Here is a 14,447-nt window from a genome sequence, read left to right as displayed (position 1 = left end):
AATTGTATGAGCTCTAATTTTCCTATTATTTGGTCAAAGTGAAACTTTTTCTATTTTTGCTCCTGAATGTGTGTCTGTACACTCATGTGCAATAACCAGGCGGGACAAAAGAGGATAGAGTTTCAGCTCACTTGTACATGACTGCAAACTTGAATTTACCATCACTATATCACAGTAGAATGAGTTGGCAATGGCACATTTTGAAATCCTACACTACTCATTTTTATGGAAAAGAAGCACAGATTCCAAGCATGTATCAAAGTTCAGTTAGTATAGGCTATTCAAACTCAAGATGTCATTAACTATTTCCAATTAAGAGTGTGAAACTGGTTTTTGTGTATTGAATCTTAAGGCCTTTTTATTATGAATGCTAATACATACAAGTACTAGCTAAGAAGTACAGAGAATTAAATACTTATGAAGTAAATCATGGTCAAATTATATTTCTTTTCATAACCAGATGACTGTTTTCTCTTTATAGGATACCCTTTTCTCAAAGTCACCAATGCAGTGGGACAATAGCTCAAATGCTGGTTTTAGTGAAGGCAGTCACACCTGGTTACCCACCAGTTCAGATTACCACACTGTGAATGTTGATGTAAGTATCAGTGAAAACTTAATGCTGATTCCAGAAATGGGAAATGGGTTTCTGTGCTGACAGCATACACTCACTCTCAGTGTGTCTAAAACTTTAACTGATGCTCTTTAAATCAATCACATAGATGGAAATCTTTCTGCAAGCTCTTGTCCTGACTATACTATTTTCTGGTGATCAAGTTTATGAAAATTTCATTTTTACTTTGAAAACATTCCCCAGGTAATTCTTACAGGAGAAAATAGAGATTTTAACATTTTTGTTTTGGAAAAGTGCATTCCAAATGTGTTCCCATAGGGCAATTTGAGTCCAACAGATCTATACCCTAAAAACTATGGGACACTCTTAAAAGAAATTAAAGAGGGCACTAATAAATGGAAATTCATCATCAACGAATTTCTGTGAACACTGGCACAAGAACAGACCCATAGACCAGTGGAACAGACTAGAGAGTCCAGTGAGCCTCTTCAACAATACTGGATTATTGTCTAACCCCCATACACAAAAGTAAACTCAAAATGGACCAAAGACCTGAATGTAAGTCATGAAACCATAAAACTCTTAGAAAAAAATATGTTCTGTGAAATAATGTGAATAATGTTTGGATGGATGCTAATTCACAATAAAATGTCCCAGGCAATACCATTTTAGTAAAATACATCCATAGTAGCCATAGAAACAGGTGAGTATTTAGGTAATTTCTAAAATACAGAAAGTAAGATTAAGATTAAGGGCCTAATCTTACTACACTGATGAACAGTGATTGAAATGGGGTCAGGGGAGTCTTGATAATATGGGTGAACACTGACTGAAACCACGATGTTGCTCATGTGAAACCTTCATAAGACTGTATATCCATGATACCTTAATTGAAAAAAAAAAGGTAAATGAAAGAATTCAGAATAAAATGCACAGGAGGAAACAGTTCCACCAGGTGCAGGTAAGAGCACTGCAGAAGAGTTCCCAATCGCTGCAACTGGTTGCAATAGGATTTCCCTAAGGAAAAAACCGAAGCCTACTTGGGGATCAAATTCGTGTTGGAATGAGTAAAGCAAAGCCTGAAATAGAGCGAGCTTCTACAAGCACAGCAGAAGAAAGAAAAGGCAAAGAGCACCTGCTTCTAGAGCAGGGACATTCTCAGAAATGAGAGCTTTTATTCTTCAGGTCATAGAGATCAGAATCCTAGGGAGCTTATCACCATCAAGCAGGAAGAGAGCAACTACATCACAAAGACAAAACAGACTTACCTCCAACTCAGCTTTGCACAATTACTAGAGGCAGGACGCTAAAGATGGGCAAATGAGTATCAAAATGCAAAAGTAAAAGGATCACCAAGAATCACACTACATTTAAGAAAAATTAACATAAAAGAGACCATTTCTAAACACAGAAAGCAGAGAATATATAGCAAACGTTAAGACTTCATTATTAGTATAAAAATCCCCAGTAGACTGTTGTATACTGGACTGTCTTTAAAAGTATATTAGATAAGGGAAGTACTGTCAAAATAAACAATGAAATATAAGTTCTAATTAATAGTGTAAAGAGAAAATTTTTGTAATGTGGAGCATAAATCTAGAAATTCCAACAAACAGCAAAATGGAATTCTAAAAGAGAATAGAGGCTGGAGGAAAACATCAAATAAATAAAGGAAACAAATCAGAGATAACAGAAGAATTCATCTTCTTCTGGAAGGGCAAGAATAAAAAGAAAACCCTAAAAAACTCTAGATTGCCTGAGGAAAGGATTAAGGATTAGAGTAGCATCAGACTTCTCAACTGGATACTAGAACACATTAGAACTTTATCTTCAAACCTGTAATAGAAACTTATCTAAACCTAGAATCCTGTATCCATTCAACTAGCAACCAAGAATAAGCAAAACAGAGATGGAGAAGTGAGGTCCCAAATTTTACCAGGTCTAGCCAGTTCCTGAAAGAACTGGGGACTCCCAACAAACCAGAAATGAATCCAAAAGGAAGACATGATGTATATAAAATAGTGAGGAAAGGACTCAACACAACTTAAAGATAAATAATTTTGCTATATAAGGTATTCTGAAACAATGATTTATTTCTGTATGGGAGTGGTGGCAGGGAGGGTGTGGGAGAGCAGGCCAAAGCACCTGTCTTTATAGGGAATAGAAACAGTAACTTCCTCTAGGTTTGAGTTGTCCAGTAGCCATTAACAACTGTGACTATTAAAATTAAATCAAACTAAAAATTCACTTCCTGTGCCATACTAGCAACATTTCAAGTGCTCAGTAGCTATTGGCTACCACACTGGACAGCACAAATACAAAACGTTGTCTAGCACTGCAGGACGTGCTACTGGACAGCATTGCTCTGTATATTGAGAAAAATATATTTTAATTGACTCTTGTAATTTTAAGGGTAACCAGTAGAAGAACAGACATAAATGTATGATTTGCCAAAGAATATTAGAAGGAAAAAATTACATAAAACCAACTGATCCAGTAAAAAGCTAAAAAGGAAGAAAATGTATCAGTAGTACAATTATAAATAAAAGATAAAATAAGGCTGTTAAATTATGTCTAAACATATGGTAATCACAAGTCAAGTATAAATGGGTTAAATTAATCTATTAAAAGATAAAAACTCTCAAATTAGAGAAGACAAAATCCAAAATGAGATGAAATTAGAAAAGGACATAGAACTAAAATAAAGATAGCACAGGCAAATGGTACAAGAAAGCTTACTTTCTGGTTACAGCTATCAAAACAAAAAAGGCATTGACCTTTTAACCTAATAATTTCATTCCTAAATAGTTATCTCTAGGAATACCAGACATGTGGAGAGTGATAAATATTTAAGGATCTCTAGTACAGCACTGTTTTTAGTAGTAGGAAATGATTTAAACACTATCAATAGAAAACTAAATCAATTATGGTTAATCAATGCAATGGACTAGTATGAGCTTTTAGAAAGAATCAGGGTGCTGTATATGCATTGATAGAAAACCATCTCTAACATGTACTAAATAATAATAAACAGGATACAGAATGATAATACAGCCACTATTTGTTTAGAGAAAAAAATAGGTCTACATATGTTTGTATGCATAGGGTACATCACTTCATATGATACACAAAAACTAAAGAATACGTGCACAGTAATAGTGTTTATGTCTGAGAGGAACTGGAAAGCTAGGGGAGAGTGTTGAGGAAACTGAGTTACATACTGTGTGCATGCACTGCCTATTAAAAAAAATAAGGTTACAAAAAGCAGGTGTGGAAATATTTAATAGCAAACAAAACATAATTCAATATGAAAAGCATGAGACAGGCAATTTTCAAAAACTGATAAAAGAACATTCCACTATAAATCATGAACTATGCATTTAACAATAGCTTCAAAATATATAAAACAAGTACTCTGAGAAATGCAAAGAGAAACTGACAAGTGCACAATTACAGACAGACACTTCAACATCTTTTTAGAAAGTGGTAAATCAAGTAAACAAAAATAATAGTTAACACTTACTGGGCACATCTTATGTGAGTGGCACTGAACTACATGTTTTCATGCATTTTCTAAGGCTGATAAAATGTTACTAGTATATTGACAAATCATATATGTATGCCATATACCATAGATACCTTTGTACCGCATAAACAGAATAGACATTTTTTTCAAACATTTATTAGATACTCATTAAAGACCACACATTAGGTTCCCACCCCCAAAGAATAATGACAAGCAACAATAAACAATAAGAACAACCACTACCACCACCACTGCACTCAACAGGTGGGCAAGAATACAATGAAATGAACATTTTCAATGATTTGGCAACAGCTCTCATGAAGAGTAATTTGGCATTATGTATCAAGTGTCCATATTCTTTGACAAGTAGTTGTCTTTCTGATATTTATATCCTAAATAATCCAAATATGGGGGAGGCATTAAAGATATAAGAAAATACTAGAAACTTGAATGTTGAAAGGGAATGGTTGAGTATGGTATGACCTTTCAATAGGATGTTATTTTGCTATTAAAATGGTATTTATGGAGGCTATGCAATAACAGAAAATTTTTGAAATGTTAAAGGAAGAAAAAAGCAAGAAAAATAAAACAAACTATGTATGTTTTATATAGCTGTAAAATAAACCCAAATCCTCTTTAATGGACATATATTACTTTTATGGTTAAAAGAAAAAGCACTTTTTTCTTTTAGGGAAGTGATTTCTAACTTTCACTTTAGGCAGCATTTTGCTTTGAATCCTTTTTTACAACTTACTGTTCATCATTAGCTCATCAAGAAATATGTGCTAAAGTTACAGCAACCTACACATTACTCTAATGAGAGACCAGAGAGGCCCCAATTCACCAGAAGTTCTCAGAGTCCATGGTCACAATGGCTGCTTTTCTTCCAGTTACAAGGTAGAATTAAAGGGACTTTATTTACCTAAGTTAAATATCCATTAACTTAAACATAGACATTACTTTTGGGATTTGTAAAATGGAGTCATATTTGGTCTTCCCATCAGTTCTGGCCAAGCTGAAGCAGGGCACTGTACAAACTGCACTCACTCCCACACAAGGTGAAACCAAGCATTTGCAATTTCTGTCAGTAGTTAAATAAACCATTCTTATCTATTTATTGACAAAATTTAGTAGTTTTTTTAAGGGGCAAAATTGAAACAAGTTTTTTGGGAAATAATTCTTTATTTGATACTAAAAATATTTTTTAAATCCTCTTAGAAGAAACATTCATGTTAACACTCTTTTATAAAAAAACAGGTCCAGAAGACTCAGCCCAGATCAACACTGAAGTTATATCAAGAATTAAGTTCGCTTCATGCCAATGAGCTGCTCCTCAGCAGGGGCTGGTTTTGCTATTTGAGGAATGACAGCCACTCTGTCGTGTACACAAGAGAGCTGGATGGCATAGACAGAGTCTTTGTCGTGGTTCTCAATTTTGGAGAATCATCACTGCTCAATCTAAAGGAAGTGATTTCAAATATTCCCACACAAGTGAGGATAAGGTTAAGTACCAATTCTGCCCATGAAGGCCAGGAAGCTGATACACAGGCCATTATATTGGACAAGGGAGAAGGCCTCATCCTTGAATACAACACAAAGAATCTCCTTCATCACCAAACTGCTTTCAGAGACAGATGTTTTGTTTCCAATCGGGCATGCTATTCTAGTGTATTCGACATACTGTACAGCTCGTGTTAGGCATCTCTGTGACAGAGGTGAAGACCCTGGCATTCTGTTCTATTATAAGCATTTGCAGTAACTTTAGGTAGAGCATGCTGCTGGGTAAAGTTTATGAAGTCATTAATTCTTAGCTTTTTCTGTAGCTTGAATGTAACTACTTTAGGAAAAGTTCTCAAATGTTATTAAAGAATAATAAAATTATCACTTGCAGGAACTTGTAACTTTACTGAGAAGCATCAATAAGATGATCAAAACACCTCAGAACTCCAGATTCTATACTAGATAGTCCTAAGGAGTTTTGATGTGAAAATGTTATCTTTTCACATAAAATTTAGGCATAGAAACTGGAGGATGACTTACTGTCAAAGTGTCTAAAAAACGTTCACTAGCAAAGAGGCAGGACCGTGCTTTGTAAACTCTTTGAAGGAAATCTTAGTAAAACCAACAAAAACAAAGCTGTTCTGATGGGCGAGGAGGGAAGAGTTCTGCTGTTGCCAATTCTTCCTTTCTTCCCTATTCCATGTCCCTTTATGGTGCATGACTGGAAACCTACTTTCCTAGGCTTAGGGGCCTAGGTGTCAATGGAGAGAACAGTATAAGCAAGTAGATATACACTAAACAAAATTTAGATGGAGAAGCAAATTTAAAAAACTTACTAACTTAAAAAAATCTCTTCTGCTAACCCAACTATAAATAAGACCATGAAATATTTCAGTGTGTTTCCAATGCCCACTGAATGCAGCATTTCAGAATTTTAGGTATTTCTTAAGATTCTCAAAAACACTGGTGCTGTCAAGTCCAAGTTCGTCATACAGGAATTTAATTTGGGCTGTAATCTAAAAGAAACACATTAAAAAAATTAGAAGGCATTTGTGGTAAAACTCCAGTGGTTCAAGTCTCTCTTTGTCTATCCATCCTCACCCAATCTTGAAGTCAGCAATTTATGGCAAGGGTACTTTTATTTGGGACAGAGGCCGAAGGCCCCCCCAAAATTAAGACTCAATCACTTTCTTTAACAGAGCTCACTTATCAAGTATAAGAGAGAGCGTTTTCTCTGGATTGACTGTGTTCCTCCTTCCCCTCTTGGGTCTCAGCCACAGTCCTGGCAGTTGTGAAGCAGCTGTCATAAACCCTGCTGCAACCACTGAAGTGTTAAGACAACACATGTCTTGGGGACCTGTTAGCTGAGAGGGGCTTGACAACATACCTTTTTGTGAGAATCCTCAATCACATGGTTGCCTCCAGGCTGGATATCTAAAACAATATTGGGGGCCTGATAGCCTGAAAGAGTTAACATGAAACAATTAGAAGGTATTTGGCGGCCACTGGAGATCCATTTCTCCCCTCTTTCCAAGTATTCCATTAGAATAATAATGAAGGAAAAAGGCATAAACCACCACTACCAACAACAAGGAGATGGGTGGGGACAAGCAGGAGAAGACAAGTATCTGAAACAGAAAGCAGGAGGTGGACCAGGCAGGAACTGGATGGAAGAGACTGTAGGCTGACATGGAGAAGTTACAACCCAGGAGGAAGCCAACTGGCCTGGGAGAATCTGAGTTTTGTGATTGGAAACACCAACTATAGCATGAGTGAGAGACATACGGCCTGCACCTGTCTAAAAATTGATGCGCGTGTTTCTCCAAGAGCACAGATGGTCTTGGCATGTCTTGGCAAGGAAAAAAGGTAAGAGTTCTTAGGTGATGAAATGGAAAGATGTAGAGAAAATTAAAGCAGCTAGTTTGGGCACTGAAGCTCCACAGGAAAAATTTCTGAAATCTGTTTTTTAGAGGTTCCCAAGAATAATGACTCAATTAATACTGTTACGTGAATGCATGACCATATGATAATACGTCTCCAAGTTATCTTGCTATTTAAACTTACTTTTTACTTTGTGTCTTGCCTCCTTTATCTTAATATTGTCCTTTGAAAATGAGGCAAGGCAGTTGTAGCTCTTATACATGCTTCAACTTGGTAGTCAACATAGGAAAAACAATTATTTATCCAAAATCATGGGCGGATGATTTGGTCTGTAGCATAAAATGTATTGTTTGGAGCAGTATGCTGAAGGTAAGAGTTCATTTAACTCTGGTCCCTGCTGCCAGGTGGTCTCTTACCTTCACTGTTGTCCTTAGCGTGCTCTGTGATGGCTTCCTTGAGTTTGTCAGTGTAGTTTATAATTCCTTTCAGAGGTACACGTTCGTCATTTTCATAAGCTGTGACGTGAATCGAAGGATAATGCTGAAAGAAAACAGATGTACAAAGAATTTATGTTATTCCTTATGGTCCCTTTCTACCATATAGAATATGAAAAATAATTACTTTCAATTTTTTTCCTAAGTGCTAGACATTTTTTACTCATTGGATATTCTTAAAGAGATCTACACTATCACAGTACTAGACTACCTGTTACTTGAAACATCCCTGTCTTCACGAGAGACCATACCTTATCTGATCTATTCTCTTGAGCCATTAAATTGAAGTAAACATGGAATTATGAGCAGAGATGATACTGCAAGTTATTTGGGTTTTATAAATAGAACAATCTAAAGCCCTACTAAAATTCTTGCCACAGCTCAGCTAAGTATCTTTTTGATGATCTTTTCTATCACTTCAGGATAGTATATCATAACTGTCTTTCACTACCTGAGGTTTAATATTTTGATAGGGACAGTAACGTTTTATGTAATTCTTATGTTTTTCATCAGATGAAGGATTTCCCCATTCTTCTAATTCTTCTAAGGTCAGAGGAAGTGTAGTGTCCATCATGGTGTTGAGAACATCTAGGAAAGGTGCCTAAAAGAAAAAAGCCAAAGGAACTTATACTTTGACTAACAAGTTGATAAAATGAGTTTCAAAAGAATATTATACTTTATGAGTATATGTGCTGATATGAGTAAGTAGAGCTCAAGCAGCCATGTAGACAGACTCTCAGGAGCCAGACTAATCACTCAGTCCTTAACCGGGGCCTGTGATTTATAATTGGCTTTTAAGGTAGTCAGACTTTTTACATGACTTTTATATAAAAAGAAAGGGTTTATCATCACCATTTTTTAGTTTTTAATTCAGTGCCTTTTATTTATTTTATAAAAGTAATAAATGCTACCACCTCACATCCATTAGAATTGACTACTATAAAAAAACAAAAATTAACAAGTGTTGATAATGATGTGGAGAAGTGGGAACCCTTGTGCACTGTTGGTGGGAATGTAAAATAGTGCAGACAGTATGTTAGTTTCTCAAAAAATTAAATTTAGAAACAGCATTTCTATTCATATATATATATATATATATATATATACCCAAAAGAAATGAAAGCAGGGTCTCTTAAGAGCACACCCATGTCCATAGCAGCATTATTCACTACAGCCAAAGGTAGAGGCAACCCAAGTGTCCACTGGTGGATGACTGCATTAGCAAGACATATACATATAATGAAATATTATTAAGCCTTAAAAAGATTGATTCTATACATAGGAGGTACCCATGGCAGTCAGATTCGTAGAGACAGAAAGTAGAATTTGGGCAGGGGCTGGGGGAGGGGGAATAGGGTTATGAGACTGCACAACAATGAATATACTTAACACTACTGACACTTAAAAATGGTAAACATGGTTAACTTTTATGTTATTGTACAATAATTAAAAATGATAAACAACAATAACACATGGATAATCTCTTCTTTACCAGTTGGAAATTTTACATTAAAAAATATAATAAATGCTATTGAAGAAAATTGGAAAACATCCAAGTTGAAAGAAGAGAAAAATCACTTACTGGCTTATAGTCAGTGTTAAAACATTCAGTTAGATCCAAGATAGTGGCAATAGGAAGATCCTGAACTCAACTCCTCCCATGGATACACCAAATCTACATTTACGTGTAGAGTAATTACTTCTGAAGAAGTGAGGACTGACTGAGCAGCTTGTACACCACAAAGGATAGAGAGACCACACAAGAAGAGTAGGAGAGATGGAGACATGGTGACAACAGGAACCCCACCCTCCAACGTGGTGCCTGCAGTAGGGTGCCTGAGGGGCCTGCAGGCAGACTAGCTGGCATTAGGGCAAAGTGTAAAAACAGTGGAGGACAACTAGACTATACATGAAGAAAATCCATTTATTATCCTGAAAGCATCTGCCAAATGGGCAGGAAATTGATGGCACGTTCTCTGAGTTGGAGGTGTCAGCAAATGTCATTTTTTTACATTTCCATTCACCTCGATAACATGGGTGAGCAGGATCCAGGCACTCTAGCTAGCCTGCCAACTCCACCCCAGTGTGCACTGGAGCCCCTGGCCTACACTAGCTCCAGCTGTCCCCCAGGGCATCCAGGGCACCAGCACAGCAGCCCCAGCCATCCTGCCACAGCAGCCTTGGTGTGGTGTGCCCAAGGACCCCCTAGGCCTGCACTCATACCAGATTCAGTTGTCTTGCCAGGTAGGTCCTGGTGTAGCATGCCTGCTACAGCTCCAAATGACCTGTCAGGGTGGCTCCAGTGCTGGGGGCACTGGGATCTCAACTGTGCCTGCACCAGCTCCAGTTGTCCTGCCAAGGCAGCCCCAATGTAGTGCACCCTGGACCTGATGGACCATGCCTGCACCAGCTCCAACTGAACTATCAAGACTGCCTGGTGAAGCATGTCTCAGGTTCTCAGGACTGTGTACACATTGGTTCCAGCGATCCCACCAGGGTGGCCCTGGTTCAGTGTGCTCTGGTCTCCCTTACCCTGGGCCTGCTCCAGGTCCACCAGGGCTGCCAAAGATGCCAGGCACACACAGTCTACACAGAGGATGCTCTTACACAGGGCCTGGAGAGGTAGCTGTTTTGCCCAATTCATAGAAACAAACAAAGTCAACAAAATGAGGAGTCAGAGGAGAATGTTCTAAATGAAAGAATAAGATAAAAATCCAAGAAGAAAACACTAATGATCCAGAGATAAGTAACTCACCTGATAAGGAGTTCAAAATAATGATCATAAAGATGCTCACCAAATTTGAGGAGAAGAATGGAGGAACAGAGTAAGAACTTCAACAAAGAGAAAAATATAATAATCAGAGCTGAAGAATAAATAATTGAAATAAAAAAATATACTAGTGGGAATCAACATCAGATTAGAGGATCCAGAAGAGTAGATCAGCAATCTGAAAGAATAGTGGAAATCACCCAATCAGAACAGCAAAAAGAAAAAAGAACTAAAAAAATAATTTAAAGGACCACTGGGACAACATCAAGTGTACCAACATTCTCATTACAGAAGTCCCAGAAGGAGAGGAGAGAAACAAAGGGGCTTACAATAAAACTTATTTGAAGAAACAGTAGCTGAAAACTCCCCTAACCTAAGGAAGGAAAGAGACATCCAGGTCTGGAAGCAAAGAGAGTCCCAAACAAGACAGACCCAAAGAATCCACACCAAGACATAATGAAGATGGCAAAAGTTAAAGAGAGAATCTTAAAGGCAGCAAGAGAAAAACAAAGACTATACATGAGTCCTGTAAGACTATGAAATCATTTTTCATTGCAGACCAGAAGGGAGTGGCAGCAAAGTCCTGAAAAGGAAAAACTCAGAACCAATAATACTCTACCCAGGTTATCATTCAGAATTGACGGAGAAGAGTTTCCCAGACAAGCAATAAATAAATGAGTTAATCACCACTAGACAAGCCTTACAAGAAATGTGAGTCTTTAAGTGGAAAAATATAGGCCATAATTAGAAATAAGAAAATATATTAAAGAAAAAGATCTCACCGATAAAGAGAAATAGACAGTAAAGGCAGTGGATCAGCCACTTAAAAAGCTAGTATGAAGATGAAAAGAAAAAACAGTAAGAACAACAATGAGGGATAGTTAAGGGATACACAAAATAAAAGATGTAAAATACGATGCCAAAAACAAAACAATGGGGTGGAGGAGGGAGTAAAAATTAGTGTTTTTAGAATGAGTTCAAACGTAAGTCACTAACAGCTTAAAATATACTGCTTTATTTATAAGTCAATATATATGAACTTCATAGGAATCACAAACCAAAAACTTCTAAGAGATACATAATAAATAAAGAGAAAGGAGCCCAAACGTAACACTGAAGAAAACCACCAAACTACAAGAGAAAAGATCAGGGGAGGAGTAAAGAAGAATTACAAAACCAACCAGAAAACAATGAATAACAGTAAGTACATACCTACCAGTAATTACTTTAAATGTAAAGGGACTAAATGCTCCCATCAAAGGAATAGGGTGGCTGACTGGATAAAAAAGCACTACCCAGATAATATACTGCCTACAAGAGACTCACCTCAGACGTAAAGGCGCACACAGACTGAAAGTGAAGACAGTACATGCAGATAAAAATGAAACCTGGAGTAGCAATACTTGTACCAGAAAAAACAGACTTTCAAGACTGTAACTAAAGACATTACATAAAGGGACCAATCTAAGAAGAGGACATAACTTTAATAAATATTTATGCATCCAACATAGGAGCACCTAAATACATAAAGAAAATATTAACAGACATAAAGCGAGAAACTGACAGTAATCAAGTAAGAATAAGGGCCTTTAATACCCCATTTAAATCAATGTATAGAACAGCCAGATAGAAAGTCATTAAGGAAACATTAGCCTTAGATGACACATTAGACCAGATGGATTTAATATATAGAGAGCATTTCATCCAAAAACTGCAGAATACACATTCTTTTCAAGTGCCCATGGCACATTCTCTAGGACAGATCATGTAAGACCACAGAACAAGTCTCAAAATTCAAGAAGACTGAAATCATATCAAGTATCTTTTCCAACCACAATCTCTTCTATGAAACTAGAAATCAGTTACAAGAAGAAAACTGGAAAAACATGTGGAAACTATATAACATTCTACTAAACAACCAAAGGATTAATGAAGAAATTTAACAAAATACTGGCAAACTGAATTCAACAATTTACTCAAAGAATCATATGCCACAGTCAAGTGGGATTTATTCCAGGGATGCAAGGATGGTTCAACATCGATAGATCAATCAATGCAAGACACCACATTAATGGAGAAAGGCTAAAAATCACGATTGTCTCAGTAAATATGGAAAAAGCATTTGACAAAATTCAATGTGTACTTTAGGATAAAAACTCTCAACAGTGTGGATACAGAAGCAATGTACCCCAACATAATAAAGGCCTTATATGACAAACCCATGGCTGACATCATTCTCAACAGTGAAATGCTGAAGACTTTTTCTCTAAAATCAGGAACAAGACAAGGATGCCCACTCTTGCCATTTTTATTCAATATAGTATTCAAAGTCCTAGCCTCAGCAATTAAGCAAGGAAATAAATAAAAGACAGACAAATTGGAAAGAAAGAAGTAAAACTGTCAACATTTACAGATGATGGGATACTATATATATAGAATAGACTCCACCAAAACACTATTAGAATTAATGAGTTCAGTAAAGTTGCAGGATATAAAATTAACATACAGAAATTGGTTTTGTTTTTGTACACTAATGATGAACTATCAGAAAGATACTAAGAAAACAATCCTATTTACAATTTCATCAAAGAGTAAAATACCTAGGAATTTAACCAAGGAGGTGAAAGACCTGTACTTTGAAAGCTATAAAACTCTTGATGAAAGAAATTAAAGATGACACAAATAAATGGAAAGATATACCATGCTCATGATTGGAATAATTAATAGTGTTAAGAAGTTCATACTACCCAAAGCAATCTATAGATCCAATTCAAGCCTATTGACATGCCAATGGTATTTTTCACAGAACAGAACAAAGAATGTTAAGTTGTATGTTATCACAAAAGACCCCAAATAGCAAAGCAATCTTGAGGAAAAAAAAAACAAAGCTGGAGATACTGTGCATACTCCCTGGCTTCAAACTATACTACAAAGTTTTAATAATCAAAACAGTACAGTACTGGCACAGAAATAGACACACAGAACAGAATTTATTTTTGGAACCAGAAATAAGCCCACATATATGTGGTTGATCTATGACAGAGGTGGCAAGAATATATAATGGGATATGACAGTCACTTCAGTAATGATGCTGGGTAAACTGGACAGATATATGGAAAAGAATTAAACTGGACCACTACCTTACACCATGTACAAAAAATTAATTCAAAATGGACTTAAGGCTTGAATGCAAAACCCAAAACAATAAAACTCCTAGAAGAAAACATAGGCAATGAGCTCTTTGACATTAGTCTTAGCAATATTTTTGTGGACCAGTCTCCTCAGCAAGGGCAACAGAAGCTAAAATAAACAAACAGGATTACATTAAACAAAAAAGCTTTTGCAGAGAGAAAAAAACCATCAACAAAACCAAAAGGCAACCCATTGAATGGCTGAAGATACTTGCAAACCACACATCCAATAAGAGGGTTATATCAAAAATATATAAAGTTCTTACACAATTTAATATCAAAAAGCCCAATTAAGAAATAGGCAGGGGACCTGAATATGACATTTTCCCAAAGAAGACATACAGGTGGACAACATGCACATGAAAAGATGCCCCACATCACTAATCATTAGGGAAATGCAAATCAAAACCGCAATGAGGTATCACCTCACACCAGTTAGAATGGCCACCATCCAAAAGATGAGAAATAACAAGTGTTGGTGAGGATGTGGATAAATGGAAACCCTCATACA

General features: G+C 36.5%; 2 protein-coding genes across 7 annotated transcripts in view; one reads left to right on the top strand and one right to left on the bottom strand.

Moving 5' to 3' along the window:
* Positions 1-14,447, top strand: part of SLC3A1 (solute carrier family 3 member 1) — a 49,884-nt gene that overhangs the window by 32,330 nt on the left and 3,107 nt on the right. For 2 of the 3 annotated variants that reach the window (XR_005053778.2, XM_036990833.2), the window contains exon 9: positions 482-598. Coding sequence is in view for 2 of the 3 variants with exons in the window: in XM_036990833.2 (XP_036846728.1) it covers positions 482-598 (117 nt within the window). In the remaining variant the exon portion in view is untranslated. Of the gene's footprint in view, positions 1-481; positions 599-5,357; positions 5,799-14,447 lie in introns of those variants that run through there. The other variant, XM_036990832.2, reaches the window with a different exon arrangement.
* Positions 3,839-14,447, bottom strand: part of PREPL (prolyl endopeptidase like) — a 45,735-nt gene continuing 35,126 nt past the window's right edge. For all 4 annotated transcript variants that reach the window (XM_017660877.3, XM_073213664.1, XM_017660879.3 and 1 more), the window contains 4 exons: positions 8,427-8,576; positions 7,898-8,021; positions 6,988-7,061; positions 3,839-6,616 (listed from right to left, as the gene is read on the bottom strand). In XM_017660877.3, the coding sequence (XP_017516366.3) occupies positions 6,527-6,616; positions 6,988-7,061; positions 7,898-8,021; positions 8,427-8,576 (438 nt within the window). In that variant the 3' untranslated portion in view covers positions 3,839-6,526. The remainder of the gene's footprint in view (positions 6,617-6,987; positions 7,062-7,897; positions 8,022-8,426; positions 8,577-14,447) is intronic.

This window comes from Manis javanica, chromosome 1, assembly GCF_040802235.1.
Source record: "Manis javanica isolate MJ-LG chromosome 1, MJ_LKY, whole genome shotgun sequence".
NCBI lineage: Eukaryota > Metazoa > Chordata > Mammalia > Pholidota > Manidae > Manis > Manis javanica.
The sequence above is the reverse complement of the archived record's forward strand: the minus strand, read 5'-3'. Positions and strand labels throughout refer to the sequence as shown.